Source organism: Pongo pygmaeus, chromosome 6 (genome assembly GCF_028885625.2).
Source record: "Pongo pygmaeus isolate AG05252 chromosome 6, NHGRI_mPonPyg2-v2.0_pri, whole genome shotgun sequence".
Taxonomy (NCBI): Eukaryota; Metazoa; Chordata; class Mammalia; order Primates; family Hominidae; genus Pongo; species Pongo pygmaeus.
Window position 1 is genome coordinate 14,180,009 of NC_072379.2, and position 18,594 is coordinate 14,198,602.

An 18,594-nucleotide genomic window follows, 5' to 3' on the forward strand; every position below is an offset into this window, starting at 1 on the left:
ATGGCCCAGGAGGAGGGTGGGAGCCTACCCGAGGTGCGGGCGCGGGTCAGGGCCGCGCATGGCATCCCCGACCTGGCCCAAAAGCTCCATTTTTGTTACCGCTGGGCTCCGGACTACGACCAGGTAAACTCATCTGGGGCCTTGCCTCCACTAGACCAGCCTCCATTTTTCTACCTGTAAAGTGGGAAATCAGCCTTGCACCTGGGGGCGGCTGTGAGAATGAAGTGAGGCCTGGCTAAGAACCCTACAGTCCTGCCCCTTCCAGAACCCGCCTCACAGCTCTGGATTGGCAGCCCCATCAGGGGTCATGACCTCCCCGGGGGGCTGCCTGGAAGAGGTGCTATTGAGAAGTCACTGTGGGGCCAGTGGCTCACGCCTGCAATCCCAAGCCCTTTGGGAGGCCGAGGCGGGCGGATCAACTGAGGTCAGGAGTTCGAGACCAGCCTGGCCAGCATGGTGAAACCCTGTCTCTACTAAAAATACAAAAATTAGCCAGGCCCACGTGGTGGCAGGCGCCTGGTAATCCCAGCTACTTGGGAGGCTGATGCAGGAGAATTGCTTGAATCTGGGACGCAGAGGTTGCAGTGAGCCAAGATCTCATCACTGCACTCCAGCCCAAGCGACAGAGGGAGACTCTGTCTCAAAAAAAAAAAAAAAAGAGCGAGAGAGAGAGAAGTCCTGTGGACTCAGCAGAGACAGCTGCCTTGGCCAGGAGAGAGGGTCCCTGGAGGGCTAAGTCTACCGTACAGTGGGCTGGGGGCTAACTCTCCAGTCCTGGCCCTTTAGCAATGGGAAGCACCTCATGCCTGGGCGTCCCCTCACGGTAGCCCCAGCCAGGCTTGATCCCCAACACACGCAGCTTAGCCTGGCAGACTCTGAGACCACCCCATAAGGGAGATCCCCCAAACACTGGGGCACCAGTGTTGTAGGCCTGGCACTCTTTCCCCAGGATGTGGCCACCCTGCAGTACCGTGCCCCCCACCTCACAGTGGACTGCCTCACACAAGCCCTTCCAGGCCCGCTCCACAGTGCCCTGATCCTGGACGTGGCCTGTGGCACAGGCCTAGTGGCTGCCGAGGTGAGGCTTTTCCAGATCCCCTGCTTACTCCTTAGCCCCGCACTTCAAATCTCCTACTGCCCCTGGCCCCAGAACCCTGCCCCGCACCTCAGACTCACTGTTCCAAATGCTTGAGACGGGACCAGGCATGATGTGGCCCACACCTGTAATCCCAGCACTTTGGGAGGCTAAGGCAGGAGGACAGCTTGAGGCCAGGAGTTTGAGGTCAGCCTGGGCAACATAGCAAGACCCCTGTCTCTACAAACTACAGGTGGTGCACGCCTGTAGTCCCAGCTACACGGGAGGCTGAGGTGGGAGGATCACTTGAGCCCAGAAGTTCAAGGCTGCAGTGAGCTATGATCACGCCACTGCACTCCAGTTTGGGCGACAGAGAGAGACCTTGTCTCAAAAATTTTAAAAAAGCAAACGCGTGGGCCACATTCAGTGCAGAGTCCACTGCCCTCCCAAGGTGCAGGGACCCAGCCGGGAGGTGGCAGGTGTGAACCATGACTGAGTCTCCCACCCCTACCCCAGCTGCGGGCTCCAGGCTTCCTCCAGCTGCATGGGGTGGATGGGATCCCAGGGATGCTGGAACACGCCCGGGCCCACGGCCTCTATCAGCACCTCAGCCTCTTCACCCTGGGCCAGGAGCCTCTGCCCAGCCCGGAAAGTACTTTCTCTCCCACCTCCACACCCCGAGGCCCACCCTCATGAAGCTCTTTCCTTTGCTGATCCTCCATCCCCCTCCCACACTAAGCCCCCAGTCCCTCACTCAACCCTGCACCCCACGATCTGACTGCAGCCCAGAACTGGGCCATACTTACCTTATCCTCCAGGGGACCTGGGTCCTGCAGATGCGGGTAGTAGCCTCGTCCCACCCCTAGGGTGGTCTGAGGCCACACCATAGACAAGGTACCTTCCAAGCATCACACCGTGTCTCCACCCCTCCCCACACACATAGGGACCTTCAATGCGGTGCTGATAGTCGGTGCCCTCAGTGACGGCCACGTGCCCTGCAATGCGATACCTGAGCTACGTGTCACCAAGCCAGGTGAGGAGCAGCCCAGCCAACCACCCCCAACCCCCATCACCATATACCTTCCCCTGTGCACAGTGCAGACACAAGCCCCAGAGCCCCTCAGGCTAAGCAAGGGGCAGCGTCCTGCCCAGCGTCACACACAGCCTAGCCTAACATCCCAGCCACCAACAGCAGACCCAGGCAAACAGGTGGGGCAGACAGGTGGCCAGCTTGGCTCTTATCCATGGACAACCAGGAGCAACTCCACCCTCCTCTGCAGGCTCCATTTCCCAGCCTGGGAGCCAGGTGGTATAAATGCTACAATCCAGTCCCCGTAGGACTGCAGTGAGAATCAGGTGAAACCCTGTCTCTAAGGCTTTTGCTTTGGTCCTGGCCCACAGTGAGGGCTCAGTTCTGTTCCTTCCTCTCCCTGCTTCCTCACTCATTCATAGACTGCCTTCGGGGCGTCTCTTTCTCTTTCCTGGTCTCAGTCTTCTCATCTGGGAAATGGGACTGCTCAGGGGAGATGAGAGCTGTGAGCACCGTTTGTAAACTGCACATCACGCTGCCCGGGCAGGTGTTTCCCATCTCCTGCTGTGTTCTTGCTCAGCGCTTTGCTCTGCTCTGGGCAGAGGGCTCAGACCCTGCCCTCTGGGCCTTGATCTCCAACCCACTGGGGCCCAGGAAGGGGCCAGAGAGCACAGGGCCTGGTCAGAGGTGGCCCCATGAGAGGCGTGAGCGCTCATTGCTCCCAGGATTTACTTATTTATTTATTTAATTTGAGACAGAGTCTCACTCTGTTGCCAAGGTTGGAGTACAGTGGCATGATCTCAGCTCACTGTAAACTTCGCCTCCCAGGTTCAAGAGATTCTCCTGCCTCAGGCTCCCAAGTAGCTGGGATTACAGGAGCCCACCACTGCGCCCAGCTAATTTTTGTATTTTTAATAAAGACGGGGTTTCATCATGTTGGCCAGGCTGGTCTCGAACTCCTGACCTCAAGTGATCCGACTGCCTTGGCCTCCCAAAGTGCTGGGATTACAGGCATGAGCCACTGTGCCCAGTCCTGCTCCAAGAATGTAGACAAGAGAGGCATTTCCGAGACCAGGTGAGGAATCCACATGGGGAGCACCCTAAGGCAGATAGGAGAGGGGCTGAGCATGAGAACGAGGAGGCGCTGGCTAGCTGCAGGACAGGGAATCATAGAGGTAAAAATGCTTCCTCTCCCTCCCCTCTCTGCACCCCTTGCCAGGCCCAGCAGAGGCTGTGGCTAAGCCTGGGCAGGTCTGGGCAGGCATCCGGGGAGCCCTGAAGGCTGACAAATGCAGGGACATGGATGGGGTCAGCTGGAAAGGTCGAAGTTGGGCCCAAGAAGACAGGAACTTTCTAATGGGTGAAGCAGCCAGGATCGGACTTCCTAGCCCAACTTGTGCTTGCTAAGCCCTTCAGCCCCATCAGGCTGCCCATGGGTGACAGTCTCCCCTGCTCCAGAGCCTCTCCTCTCACCGCGCTCCTTTCTATCAGCAACGCCCTGCTTCTCCTTACCCCCTCCTCCAGGAAACCTTCCCAGACCAGTCACTGGGGCTTCCCCATCTCTCCTTCTCAGTGCACCTGAGGCCACCCTGGGCACGCACACTATAGGTGCCTGGACCTGAGATGACAAGGCCATTCAGCCAGCACTTACTGTAGGGCACTTCAAACACACATACCAGCCTTGCTGTGATGTTAGATAATCATCCTCTCTGTGTCAGCTGGGAAACTGAGGCCCAGAGAGGTGAAGGGATAGCCCAAGATCCAAAGCCCACATGGGGGCTTTCTTCCTGTCCATTCAGACATAGTCACATCCTCCGGCAGAGGCGTGGGTGAGTGGTGAGTGGTGAGGAGGGCGTCTCCTTAATCCAGGAGAATTAAGTCAAGTGCCAGGCACAGTAGCTCACCCCCATAATCCCGGCACTTTGGGAAGCCAAGGCAGGAGGATCCCTTGAGCCCAGGAGTTCAAGAGCAGCCTGGACAACATAGCAAGACCCCATCTCTACAAAAAAAAAAATGTTTAATTAGCCAGGCATGGTGGTAAGCACCTATGGTCCCAGCTACTCGGGAGGCTGAGGTGGGAGGATTGCTTGAGCCCATGAGTTGGAGGTTACAGTCAGCTATGATTGTGCTGCTGCTCTCCAGCCTGGGAAATAGGGTGAGATCCTATCTCAAGAAAGAAAAAATAAGGGGGGGTGGTCAGACACAGTGGCTCACGCCTGTAATCCCCAGCGGGCAGATCACCTGAGGTCAAGAGTTCGAGACCAGCCTGGCCAACATGGCAAAACCCCGTCTCTACGAAAAATACAAAATAGCCGGGCATGGTAGCACGTGCCTGTAATCCCAGCTACAAGGGAGGCTGAGACAGGAGAATCACTTGAACCCGGGAGGCGGAGGTTGAAGTGAGCCAAGAGCATGCCATTGCACTCCAGCCTGAGTGACAGAGCAAGACTGGGTCTCAAAAAAAAAGAAAGAAAGAGAAAGGAATTCCCCATGTAAAAGACACAGAAAAACTGCCCTGGGAAGGAAGCTGGAAGAATTTCTTGCCTTGAAGGGATAACCGTCCCCAGCAGAGATGGTCCTGGACTGTGGCTCCTGCCCCTCCCCCACCTCACCTACCCCTCTCCCCAAGGTGGGCTGGTGTGTCTGACCACCAGGACCAATTCGTCCAATCTTCAATACAAGGAGGCTCTGGAGGCCAGCCTGGACAGGCTGGAGCAGGCTGGGGCATGGGAGCGCCTGGTGGCCTGGCCTGTGGGCTGCTGGGAGCTGGCTACCTTCCAGCTGGAGGTGGTATCCGGCATCTCTGCCAAGGATGGCTTCATCTCCGGTATTGTCTACCTGTACCGAAAGCGGAAGGCGACCCAGGTTGAGGAAGTGAGATCCAGCCCCCAGCCCCAAGCCCCCAGCTGGCCCCTGACTCCTTGTGGCCTTAGCTGGGCCCATCTGCTGGGCCTCCTCTGCCTCCCCTGTAAAATGGGACCTCCGAACCAACCCTGCCCCTCAGAAATGCCCTGTCTATTAAATGAGCTCCCAGAAAACAGTGGCATCTGTTCCTGTGGGTTCCAGAATCGAGACGTGGCAGGGTGTGGTGGCTCACACCTGTAATCCCAACACTTTGGAAGGTCAAGGCAGGAGGATCGCTTGAGACCACAAGTTCAAGACCAGCCTGGGCAACATAGTGAGACCCCTATCTTAAAGAAAAATTGTAAAAATTAGCACTTTGGGAGGCCGAGGCAGGAGGATCACTTGAGGTCAGGAGTTCGAGACCAGCCTGGCCAACATGGCAGAACCCTGTCTCTACTAAAATTACAAAAATTAGCTGGGCATGGTAGTACATGCCTGTAATCCCAGCTACTCGCGAGGCTGAGGCAGGAGAATTGCATGAACCCAGGAGGCGGAGGTTGCAGTGAGCTGAGATGGCGCCACTGGGGGGTGACAGAGCGAGACTCTGTCTCAAAAAAAAAAAAAAACTGGAAAAATCAGCCAGGTGCTGTGGGTGCATGCCTATAGTCCCAGCTATTTGGGAGGCCGAGACAGGAGAATCACTTGAACCTGGGAGGCAGAGGTTGCAGTGAGCCTAGAGCACACCACTGCACTCCAGCCTGGGCAACAGAGCAAGACTCTATCTCAAAAAGAAAGAAAGAAAGAAAGATAAAAAAGAAGCAAGAAGTGATGGAGAAGACCCCTTCCTGGGGCCTCCCTGGATCACTCCTTCCAGGGTCCTGGGTCTGCTCACCTCTAACTTACTGACAAGAAAATGAAGCCTGAGCAAGCTTGGAACATGCTTTGCACAACAGTGGCAGGGCAGGGACTCAAGGCCAAGGCCAAGCCCAAGTGGTTGCTGAGGCCCAAGCCCTGTCCTGGACAGCTCCCCCACCCAAATTCGGAGTCCAAAATCCCAAGCTGTAGGTCTGGGCCTGGACCACAGTTGGTTTCCTCATCATCAAGGAATCAGAATGCCGAGCTCTGGGCGTGGCTTGAAGGCTGCCCTCCAGGTGAAAGGCATTTGGTGACCCTCAGCACCTCAGGGATGTGAACAGGGCTGATAATAATTTCTCCATCCAAGAGAATGGGAAGACTTCATCGGGGAGGAAGCTGGGAGCTGGGCTTTCAGGACGAGCAGGATCCAGAAGGGTGGAGAAGGGAAAAGGGACATTCCAGGCTGGAAGCAGGGACCGGCTGTGCAAAGGCTGGGAAGGAGGACCTGTAGGGTGACTCAGCAAAGAGGAACAGACCAGCCTGGCTGCCCAGACAAAGCTGGAACAACAGCGGGGTGGGGGTGGCAGGTGGCCCACACCTCGGAGCTGGAAGCCCACGTGGGGACGTCCCTCCTGGGGTCCCCAACCCTTCACCGGGGTCCCGGGCATACACTGTATATGGGTTTACCCTCCAACCCATACACAATGGACAAGGTGATACCTTGGGGGCCCATTTAATTTCTTTTTTAAGGTGATACTTGGAGGCCCGTTTCGATTTTTTTTTTTTTCATTAACAGATAAGTTCTCGCCTCGTCACCAAGGCTGGAGTGCAGTGGTGCGATCAAAGCTCACCGCAGCCTCAAACTCCTGGGCTCAAGCAATTCGCCTACCTCAACCTCCCCAAGTACAGGGATTACAGGCATGAGCCACCATGCCCAGCTAATTTTTTTAACTTTTTGTAGAGATGGCACCACTATGTTCCCCAGGCTGGTCTCAAACTCCTGCCTCAAGCGATCCTCCCACCTCAACCTTTTAAAGTGCTGGGATTACAGGCGCTCACTACTGCACCCGGCCGAGCTCCAATTTTTCACAATTCCCTGGATCTCGTTTTTTTTTAAGTGTTTATGTCCCGGCCAAAACACAGTGGTCCTGCCCCTCAGTGACCTCCCCGCCCAGGCCTCCAGCCCTGCCCCACCCACCTCCACAGCTGAAATCAGAGACAATAAAAGTTCCTCCTGTGCACAGGTCCCATTTATTGTAGAAAATAATAATAATTACAGTGATGAATAGATCTTCTTAAATTACAAAACAGAAACCACAAAGAAGGAAGAGGAAAAACCCCAGGACTTCCGAGGGTGAAGCTGTCCCCTCCTGCCTGCCACCCTCCCAGGCTGGTTAGTGTCCTTGGCAGGTGCAGAGGACTCAGAGGGGATCAGTCTCCGGGGCCTGGGCTGAAGTGGATGAGGCAGAGAGTCCTGAGAGCTGGGCAGCCTGAGCCGCCTCTCGGCCCCCTCCCCCACCACTGCCCAAACCTGTTTACATCACCTTCGCCCCTCCCCTCTAAACCCGTCCATCCACTCTGCACTTCCCAGGCAGGTGGGTGGGCAAGGCCTCAGCCATACTCCTGGGCACGGGTTTCGGTGAGCAAGGCACAGTCCCAGAGGTGACATCAAGGCCTGCCCAGAACAGAGGAGATGCAGGCAGACAGAGTGGGGAAAATGAAAATGGGGACAGTGGCCAACACCGATGCAGGCAGATCCCAAAGTCAGGGTTGAGCCATCCTGGCCAGCAGAAGCCAGCTCCCCACTCCACCACCACACCCCGTCACTTCCGTCCCTCCCCAATATCCAGAGGAGGGTGGACTCTGTTCTTGCTAGCAGGAGGCGGCCTTGGGAAGGTGTCCGAGTGGGCCAGAGAGGCTGAAGGCTGCTGCCTTCCTGCCTGGCTCAGTCTCTGCCCAGTCCCCAGTCCCCAGCAGCCAGTGGCCCGTGGCAGGGCCCTCCTGGGGTCACAGCCTGCGCTGAGCTCAGTCCAGGGAAGAACAAAGCAGAGAGGAACAGAGTGGAGCCATGGCACCTTACACGTAGTTGCTGGCAGCAGCAGAGCGGGCGGCAGAATACTTGGCGGAGTAAGGCTTGTCTGTGCGGGGTGGGCAGTTGCAGCAAAGCAGCCCCCCGCCAAGGAGCAGCAGGCCGGAGGCGGCCCAGCCGACGTAGAGCGAGGCACCCATCTCCCGCTTCTGCCCGGAGGCCACCAGCGGGTTGTAGAAGTCTTGGATGATGTTGTGGGCCGTCCAGGACACGGGCACTATCACCATAAGGCCGGCCAACAGGAACACCACGCCCGCCACGATCATGGTCTTGGCCTTGGCGCTCTCATCCTCCAGGCAGTTGGTACACTTACCCCCCACCACGGACAGCAGCACGCCCAGAGCGGCCACGATGATGCTGATGATGACGAGGGCGCGGGCCGCCTGCAGGTCCTGCGGCAGCGCCAGCAGCGAGTCATACACCTTGCACTGCATCTGGCCGGTGCTCTGCACCACGCAGTTCATCCATAGGCCCTCCCAGATGGTCTGCGAGGTGACAATGTTGCTGCCGATGAAGGCCGTCACGCGCCACATGGGCAGCGCGCAGCACAGCATGACGGCCAACCAGCCCAGGACGGCCAGCGCGATGCCCATTACCTGTAGCCCCATGGAGGCCATTGTTCAGCGTCCGCGGGAGTTGAGGACCTGGAAGGCTGAGGGGATCCGGCTGTGGGGGCCGTAGGGTTCCAAGCGCTGGGGATGGACTTAACGTTCGCAGAGAGCGCCTTTGCACTGTGAGTCAGGAGATAAAGCCAGTCCTGATGCGCAAGCCAGCAAGTGTGAGCAGACCAGTTCCTTCCGGCCGACAGCTGCCAGGGCACTCTCTCTCTCTCTCTCTCTCTCGGGGACAGGTTGAGCAGTTATATGGCTCTGGCAGAGGGGCGGGGGCAGAGGGAGGGGTTTTCGTCACTGAGGCCTCCTCCTGACCAGTTTCTCTGGATTCCTGAGCCCAGGCCAACAAAGGCACTTTTGAGGCCCCAGCCCCGGGTCCCTGAGTCACTATCCAGTCTCAGAAGAAACTACTCTCTCCCCTTCCTCAAAGCCCATGCTGAGGTCACCTGGGAGACAGACACTGAATCACAGCCCAGGGACAGCTGGTTGTTCACAGGGCAAGGCCAGGGGGCGGCCAGACCCAGCCAGGTTTGGCAGCCTGAAGACCAGGGTCCCCACAGGCCAGTGCCCCCTCATTCCAGGCTTAGGTGGGAGGACAGGGTGGGGGGACCCTCAGGGAGAGAATTTGAGAATGAAGTCTTGGAAATGTCCACGAGAAACCCCACCTTGATTATTGTCATTTCTCGTCCTTATCAGTTTCATCACTGGCAGTTTCACTACTGTTGTGATTATGATCACTCGTGCATCTGGCCTCACCAGCAGTCTGTGGCATTGGCCGGATAAAGTTACGTGTAGAGGAGTGAGGAGCCGGGAGGCCGGGACTCCTGGGTACATCACCCACTCTCACCCATCTTTATCACCCAGCTTCTCTGCTTGGCTAGAAGTGGGGCCTTGGACATGATGCACCTTCAGCCAAAAAGAGACAGAAGCCTGCCCCCTCTCCACCTCCACGGAAGTTTAGGCTGGTGGGCTCTGTTCCTGCCGGGGTCCAGCCTGTTTGCCCAGAACTGGGTGGGGCCAGTTACCAACGACAAACATGAACTAGATCCTGGAGACATCATCACCCCAGTAAATGGGTGTTTACCCTGTGGAGACATACAAAGCCTTCCAATAAAGCCAGGGTGGTTGCAAAGTCCCCTGAGATTTCAAAGGGAAGGGGAACTCTTCCAGGGTGGAGGTGGTGGTGCTGAGGGAGCTTGACTGCAAAGGGGTGCTGTGTGGCACAACTCCAGGGGGTGCTGGATTCTTGGAGTATGCTACAGAAGGCATCGTGAACAGATCCCCCAGAAAAGTTTTGCAAGGCAGTGGGACAGGCTGAAGGAGGACACTCTAGTAGACGGTGGGCCAGGCTGGACAAATGCAGCTCGTTCTGAGATGACAGCCCTCAGGAGAGATGTGCAAGGCAGCGAGACTAGTGAAGGAGGACATTCAGGCAGAGAGAACAAGGGCAGAGGTGGCAAGGTGGGGAAAGGCAGCTCGTTCTGGGAACAGCCAGGAATCCAGTTTGACCAGAGACTAGGCTGGGGAGGGAGGGGCCAAAGTAAAAGGGTCAGAAATTTCTGTCTGGAATGTCACCGAGCCCTGGGAGATAGAGGGAGGGTGGAGGGTCTAGGATCAGAAAGAGCTTGGTCCAGGGCAGATGACTGAGGGGACCTCTGGGAAGGGGTCATCGTGGGGGTGATTGAGAGTGTCTAGGGCTCATCTCAGCTGCACCGAGGGAGCTCCTCCTCACCTGCCATGTGGTCATTTTGCATCTCTCTTCTCAACCATGCTGGGAGCTCTGCAGGGGCCAGGGCTCCGGTGTGTCCCTGAGCCGCCGCCATTGTCCAGTACTGATGGCTGTGTGCCCAGTTCTGACCCAGAAGGATGCATAGTCCTTGAGCTTCCTGAAGGAAAGTCATCAAGGGTGCCATGGTTTGTGTTGAAGCAATCAGTAAGTACCCATGGGATGTATTTGAGATGGATCTGTTGACCGGCTAATGAAGCACAGGCTGGGACAATCTAGCATGATCCACCTGTGTTACAGACGGGAAGTTGAGGCCTGGTATTGTGGTTAATTCTATACACATCTATCTCCCCTGCTAGCCTGGGGCTCCTAGAAGACAGGAACAATGCCTTCTGCAACCTCAGTGCCCAGCACCGGGCTTGATACATCACAGATGCTCAAGAAATGTGAGGAGTGGTTGCCGCAGCTCATGCCTATAATCCCAGCACTTTGGGAGGCCAGGATGGGAGGATCGCTTAAGGCCAGGATTTTGAGGCTGCAGTGAACTATAATCGCACCATTGCACTCCAGCCATGGGCAACAGAGCAAGACCCTGTCTCAAAAGAAAAGAAAAAGAAATGTTTGGGCCGGGTGCAGTGGCTCACACCTGTAATCCCAGTACTTTGGGAGGCCAAGATGGGCAGATCACGAGGTCAGGAGTTAGGCCAACATGGTGAAACCCCATCTCTACTAAAAAATACAAAAATTAGCTGGGTGTGATGGCACACACCTGTAATCACAGCTACTCAGGAGACGGAGGCAGGAGAATCACTTTAACCTGGGAGATGGAGGTTGCGGTGACCAAGATTGCGCCATTGCACTCCAGCCTGAGTGATAGAGCGAGACTCTGTCTAAAAAAAAAAAAGAAACAAAAAAAGACATGTTTGATGATGGAAAGAACAAAGCATTCCCCAGTTTCAAACCACACTCCTATACCTTGACCCCCATCATAGGTACACACACCAAAGCAAACAGGGATGGTTTCTGCCTGGACCACGCCTCCCTGGGGCTTTCTTTACAAGGCTCCCTCCGCACACAGAGCCTATGGGCTGAATAACACCAGAGATAAGTAACATCATGATTGGCGATAAGTGCTTTCCTGGAGATGACCTCATCACAGCCTCCTGCCAGTCAGCAGGGCAGGGACTTTTATTGCCGTGGCTCAAAGGAGTACACTGAAGCCCAGAGAAGGCCAGGGGATTGCCCAGGACGGGTGGGCACTCCAGCATGGGTGCCTCCTTCCCCAGGTGCCTCTTACCTGTGGTCCCAGCCAGGTAGCCTTTAACAAGCTTTCTGAGTAGACACGTGACTTGGCCAGATGGCCAGAATCTGCCCCCCTCCCCCCGCCTCCTGCCCCCCCGCCCCTGCCCCGCCACTTCCTGCCCTTGCTTTCCTGGGACACAGCCAAGTGGCACTTGGAGAAGCAGGCATGGGGGAGGGGAGCATGCAAGCCCTACAACAGTCCACCTGTGGCCCTACAGAAGTGACTAAGAAGCTGTCCTTCCCTGCCAGGCATAGCCACGCATATCGGGAGCAGACAGCAGGGAGGGGTTGGGGGTTGAGGAGAGGGCAGGTACAGAGGCTCCAGGCATAGAGCAGACACAGAGCAGGGGAAGAAGCACAGAGCTCACGCAGGGCTAGGGGACCCAGGTGTGAAGGAGAGGCCAGAAGGATGTCTTTGGGGATCAGCCAGTAGCTCAGCACAAGTGGAGGTGGAGAGAGATTTGTTGATGCTTTGTTGATGCCAAGAGACCGTTGGCTCAGTCCCACCCACCTGCAGCAGGTGCTTCTCTCCTCTCCGCTCCAGCTCCCACAGCCCTAAGGCAGAGGAAAACAAGGAAATTTACCTCTAGGCCTGCATCTGGCCCTCTTTCCAAAGCCCAAAGCCCGAAGATCTTTTACAGGAATACCTTATAAGACATCTGCCATTCATCACCTTGGTTTTGGGGTCAGAGAGTACAGGGTTGGCACTCATTTATTTTCTTTTTCTTCTTTATAACATGCACTGTGTGATTTTGTGCTGACAGAATTGGATCACATGTGCTTTTTGTTTTTTGTTTTTTGTTGTTGTTGTTTTTTGTTGTTTTTGTTGTTTGTTTTTTGTTTAGAGACGACGTGATCTCTGCTCACTGCAGTCTCCACTTCCCGGGTTCAAGCAATTCTCATGGCTTAACCTCCCGAGTAGCTGGGAGTACAGGCGCACACCACTACACCCAGCTAATTTTTGTAGTTTTAGTAGAGACAGGGTTTCAGCATGTTGGCCAGGCTGGTCTCAAACTTCCAGCCTCAGAAGATCTGCCCACCTCGGCCTCCCAAAGTGCTGGGATTGCAGGCATGAGCCACTGCGCCTGGCCACATGTGCTGGTTTCTATCAAGGATAAAAACCACCAGATCAGCTCACCCATCTCTGCCCACCCCGTAAACCATCTTTCCAGCCCAGGAACCATCTCTGAGCCACAGCTTCCTCCTTTGTAAAAATGAGGATGTTGCACCCCCTCCAGTATCAAAAACAAAAACAGACGTAAAATGAGATGGGGATGTGAAAATGCTTCGTGAGCCAAAAAGCTCAGGAGAAAAGCTGGGTAGCTGTGTATCCATAAGCCATCCTATCAGCCCAGTGACCTTGGAGGAGCCAATTCCATCTCTGAGCCTTACCTTCCTCCTTTGTACACTGAGAACACTGGGGCCCACTCCCCAATCTGAGATACATGTGAAATGAGAGAAGGAAGTAAAAATGCTTCGTGAGCCAAAAAGTTTAATAACAAGAGGAGGGAGCAAAGTTCCGGACGCAAAGCAGCTGCTGCTCAGTTCGGATCCCGATCATATCAGGTGGGAGCTAGGACTTTTCAGACCCCTGTCCCCAGAGTTCCAGGGGCTTGGCCAAGTCCCCAGTTGTTTTTGTTGTTGTTGTTGTTGTTGTTGTTGTTTTTTCGAGACGGAATGTCGCTGTGTCACCCAGGCTATAGTGCAGTGGTGCAATCTCGGTTCACTGCAACCTCCACCTCCCAGGTTCAAGCGATTCTCCTGCCTCAGCCTCCCGAGTAGCTGGAACTACAGGTGCTCGCCACTACGCCCAGCTAATTTTTGTAGTTTTAGTAGAGACAGGGTTTCAGCATGTTGGCCAGGCTGGTCCCGAACTTCCAGCCTCAAGTGATCTGCCCGCCTCAGCCTCCCAAAGTGCTGGGATTGCAGGCGTGAACCACCGTGCCTGGCCCCAAGTGCCCAGTTGTAACACACACACATGCAGCTTGCCCTGAGCTCAGCTCCCTGGGAGTCCCTAGCAAAGGGGCAAAAACAAAGTCTCCCTTCTAACCCCAAGCTCCTGCTGACATCTGAGCCCCAGGGCCAGTGATGGACCACTGTACTGCAGCCAAAAAGATCTCTGTGAGCTGAGCAGTCTAGCTCCCAGAGCCTGTACTCCATGTCTTCTGGGAACAGGAAGACTAAAGCCAGGGAAGCCAGTGGATATTAAATTGATTCCTAGGGTGGACACAGTGGCTCACACCTGTAATCCCAGCACTTCAGGAAGCTGAGGTGGAAGGATCACTTGAGCCAAGAGTTCTAGACCGGCCTGGCCAACATGGTGAAACCCCGTCTATACTAAAAATTAGCCGGGCATGGTGGCGTGTGCCTGTGGTCGGGAGCTGCTCTGGAGACTGAGGTGGGAGAATCGCTTGAACCCAGGAGGCAGAAATTGGAGTGAGCTGAGATCACACCACTGCACTCCAGCCTGAGCTACAGACCAAGATCCTGTCTCTTAAAAAATAAAAAGCAGTAGGCCGGGCTCGGTGGCTCACGCCTGTAATCCCAGCACTTTGGGAGGCGGAGGCGGGTGGATTACAAGGTCAGGAGATCGAGACCACCCTGGCTAACATGGTGAAATCCCATCTCTACTAAAAATACAAAAAATTAGTCGGGCGTGGTGGCGGGCGCCTGTAGTCCCAGCTACTTGGGAGGCTGAGGCAGGAGAACAGCATGAACCTGGGAGGCGGAGCTTGCAGTGAGCTGAGATCACGCCACCGCACTCCAGCCTGGGAGGCAGAGTGAGACGCCATCTCAAAAAATAAAAAATAGTAAAGGATGGATTTTTTTCTTTCTTTCTTTAGGCAACAAGCTCCTATTTCTTTCTGAAGTCCTTGAGCTCAGATTGGAGTCCTGGCATCAGGCTGAACAGGAGAGTCCCTGGCCCTCAGCCTGACCGCCCGCACCAGCGGACCATCCACCCCCTCAGCCTGGTGCTGGGTGATGGCAGGCCTGGCTGACCAGTCTGGCCAGACTGGCTGAGCGGGTGCTGCCCCCAGGTTGGGCGCCACGTGGGCCATAGGTGGGGGCAGTGGCCACCTCTGGGGTTTCTTCTAAGGAAGAGAAGAAAGACCATACTGATGCCTCCTGGCTGGAGTCCCAGGGTCCGGCACTTCTGGTGGCAGGAATGGGGAGAGGGGCTGAGCAAAGGGAGGGGACTCGGTGAGAGACTTTAGTTAGAGAGACTCGGAGGAGATGACTGTGTGAAGGGGAGGAGGCTTACACAGGGGACAGGACTTAGAGGACCGTTGTTAAATTACTTTCCCCCAAATCGGTGCATCGATTTCAGTTTATGTCTGTCAGTTTCAAAACGCCTGGCCAGGCATGGTGGCTCATGCCTGTAATCCCAGGACTTTGGGAGGCTGAGGCAGGAGGATCGCTTGAGGCCAGGAATTCAAGACCTACCTGGGCAACATAGTGAGACCCTTTTTCAAAAACAAAATTTTTTTTTTTAATTAGCCAGGCATGGTCGCATACACCTGTAATCCCAGCTATTCGGGAGGCTGAGGCAGGAAGATCACTTAAACCCGGGAGTTGGAGGCTACAGCGAGCCATGATCATGCCACTGCACTCCAACCTGGGAGACAGAGCAAGACCTCATCTCTAATAAATAAATAATTAGCAAGCCCCGTATTTACCATGACCTTCAAGCATTCCCACCATCCTACCCAGCTGTCCAGCCCTTCACAGGCCACTCCCCCACTTCACAGGGAGGCCCATAAACCCTCCCTCCCACCCACCTCCCCCACTCCCTCTGGCTCCCGCCACCTCACTTCAGGGCAGTCCTGTCTCTACTGGACTTTATTCCAATTTCCCAGAGGCGAGGGAGGGAGAGGACCTAAGGGCCGTGGAATTCCTGAAGACCCTCTAATCTGATGGAGGAGTCAATCCTCTCCAGCCCCACCCCTCCCTCTCCCCATCCAGGGCAGGCTCCTCCTGCCAGGCACCTGTGCCCTGGCCTCTCAGGGAGCAAGCCAGCCAGTAAACCATTTTTTGAGCACCTGCTTCAGGGCCAGGCACTAACCTAAGTGCCTTCGAATAACATTGAATAACAGGAAATCATTTTATCTCACTGCAAAACAGTGCAGGGGCATCATTGTCGTTCTCTTGTTTTTGTTTTTAAGGCATGAAGTCTCGCTCTGTCACCCAGGCTGGAGTGCAGTGGCACAGTCGTAGCTCACTGAAGCCTCAAACTCCTGAGCTCAAGAAAACCTCCACCTTCAGCCTCTGGTGTAGCTGAGACTACAGGTGTGCACCACCTCACCCAGCTAACTTTTTGTTTTTTTGTAGAGACAGGTTCTCCTGATGATGCCCAGGCTGGTCTCAAACTCCTGGCCTCAAGTGATCCTCCTGCCTCAGCCTTCCAAAGTGCTGGGATTGCAGGTGTGACCATGCCTAGCCCATTCCCATCTTAGAGATGAGAAAACTAAGGCTCTGGGAACTGATGTGACATTCCAGGGCCACCAGAATAATGGCAAGACCGGTATCCACACCCTGCCCGATGTCTGATTCTGGGGCTCATCCTCTACCCCTACTCTCCTATTTATTACTCTTCATCTTTTTTTATTCCTTCATTCTTTCTGGAAGGACATGCTGAGCGCACTGGGCCAGGCCCAGGGCTGGCATGGAGCTCATCAGGGTGTAATCAGGCCAGCCTGAATTTAAGTAAACAGCTCCCACGCAGGGAAAACAAGCTCTGTGTGAGCACTGGAGAGGGGAAAATCAACTCTACCTGGGGCACACCAGGCAGGCTTCCTGGAGGAGGCGGCAGGTGGAGAGGAAACCTGAAGGGTGAGTAAAAGCTTAGAGACCTATGAAGAAGAGAGCACTCTCCCAAAATGAGAGTAGCAGGGACAAAAATGGGGGTGTGTGTGGAGAGGAAGTATCTGTGGAAAACTGAACTTGAGGAGTCAGAAGCCGGACAGGTGAGGGAGTAGGGCTGGAAAATAAGTTGGGAGCATCAGTGTGGGCCTCAAGGGCGCAACCCAGGAGCTTGGGTTAATTGGAGGGAGAGTCAGGAGGGTGGCCTTGCTGTGGGCTGGGTGATGGAGGACAGAGGAGGTAGGGCTTCACTGGGAGGGCGTCCCTGTCTCAGGACCAGCCAGGACTCCCAGAGAAGCCCTCCCGGCCCCAGGCCAGGACAGGCCTTGTCACCAGTAGGCAGAGCAAGGAGCTGGGATCGTCCCATCCTGCTTCCTCTTGGAATATCGGAATATCGGAGGATGCCAGAACCCAGAACCCAGAAGCCGGGCACACCCCTGATGATGACGGTTTACAGAGAAGCTGTCTGCTTCTGTGACACACCAAGAGGCTGAGAGAAACCTGCACGCTGACCAGGAGACTCCTAGGTTGGCAGCCCATGAGTCAGCAGTGACAGAGCAAGGGATAAAACCCGGGAATCCGGGATCATCAGCACCATCTCGCCCCATTTCGAGGTGACTCAGAGATCGTATTATCCCTCCCGGCACAGAGGCCCCAGGCCTGGCCTCTCTCCTGCCCCGTATCCCTGCCCCATCTCTCCCACATCTCCCAGCATGGATGGGTGGACACCAGCCACGCCCTCTCCTGTCACACACAGATACTAATCTCTTGCCTTCTCAGAGCCCAAGAAGTCCAGCTGCCAGATCTTTGCCCTATTGCCAGGTGTACCTACTGACCCAGCCCTGCTGGAGCCCTCATTCCCTGCCAGCTCCCATGTCTGGATCATCTCAGGCCCCTGGAAGGGCACACCCCTCTCTGACCTGTCCTCTCCCCTGGGGAGCAGGAGGCAGGGTGGGGCCAGGAACAGCCACACTGGTGATTAGGTTTGAGCTTTGTAATTTTTCAATTTTTTTTTTTTTTTTTTTTTTTTGAGATAGAGTCTTACTGTGTCACCCAGCCTGGAGTGCAATGGTTCGATCTCGGCTCACTGCAAGCTCCACCTCCCAGGTTCAAGCAATCCTCCTGCCTCAGCCTCCTGAGTAGCTGGGACTACAGACGCCCGCCACCACGCCCAGCTAATTTTTGTATTTTTAGTAGAGGCAGGGTTTCGCCATGTTGGCCAGGGTGGTCTCGAAATCCTGACCTCAAGTGATCCACCCGCCTTGGCCTCCCAAAGTGCTGGGATTACAGGCGTGAGCCACCACACTCGACTCAATGCTCTTTTTATATCAGGGCATAAGCATTGTGGCTTGAGCTTTTGAAGTGTGCTTCAGCGCTCACCCACAGCACTCATCTCCCACCTCTTTTCCTTCCTCCCTCCCTCCCTTTATGCTTTCTTGCTTCTCTCCAACTGAGCAGGGGGAGTGTGGATGCCCAGGGGCCTGCCAGCTGCCACCCAGTTGGTGTCACTACCCCTCAGCATCAGTCTCCATCCCCATGTCCCCATACAGGCTGGCTCTCCTCACCCACATCCGTGCAACAAGCATCCATGTTTATTTTCTTTCAGTCAATTTCATTCCCATTCTTTGCCATCTCAGCAGGCTGGCAGAGAACTCACAGTCAGTCCTTCCTGTAGCTCCCGCTCTGACTTGGATATATGCGGTCCCAGGACATCAGGAAGGGAAGGCCCTCACTTGTCCCATCAGCCATTGCCAAGCTGTGGCTGCCATAAAAACCTCTAGGCTTCAGTTCGTGTGGTGTCTTCAGGGCCTGGGGCTTAGTGGCCTTGCAGTCACACTGAGGAATCAGAAATCACTGGTGGGACCCGACGAGGTGGCTCACGCCTGTAATCCCAGCACTTTGGGAGGTCCAGGTGAGAGGATCACTTGAGGTCAGGAGTTCCAGACCACCCTGGGCAACATAGCAAGACCCTGTCTCTACAAAAAATGAAACAATTTTTAAAGATTTTAGGCCGGACGTGGTGCCACACACCTGTAATCCCACCACTTTGGGAGGCCCAGGTGGGTGAGTCACTTGAGGTCAGGAGTTCGAGACCAACCTGGCCAACATGGCAAAACCCCATCACTACTAAAAGTACAAAAATTAGCTGGGCATGGTGGCATATGCCTGTAGTCCCAGCTACTTGGGAGGCTGAGGTGGGAG

At 55.3% G+C, this 18,594-nt stretch overlaps 2 protein-coding genes across 2 annotated transcripts; one reads left to right on the top strand and one right to left on the bottom strand.

Annotated features, from left to right (window-relative positions):
• Window positions 1–5,314, top strand: METTL27 (methyltransferase like 27). Its single transcript, XM_054496485.2, is given in 6 exon segments — window positions 1–123; window positions 950–1,078; window positions 1,592–1,727; window positions 2,019–2,108; window positions 4,735–4,855; window positions 4,857–5,314. Coding segments are annotated over 6 exon segments (726 nt in total). The 3' UTR covers window positions 4,984–5,314.
• Window positions 5,315–7,028: 1,714 nt separating this feature from the next.
• CLDN4 (claudin 4) lies at window positions 7,029–8,727 on the bottom strand. The gene has a single exon (XM_054496922.2). It carries the CDS (start codon window positions 8,508–8,510, stop codon window positions 7,881–7,883), a length of 630 nt encoding a protein of 209 aa, XP_054352897.1. The 5' UTR covers window positions 8,511–8,727; the 3' UTR covers window positions 7,029–7,880.
• Between the last annotated feature and the right edge of the window lie 9,867 nt (window positions 8,728–18,594).

Excerpts from the sequence above, each read along its gene's own strand:
- CLDN4 (XM_054496922.2), bottom strand. The coding sequence starts at position 8,510 with ATGGCCTCCATGGGGCTACAGGTAATGGGCATCGCGCTGGCCGTCCTG.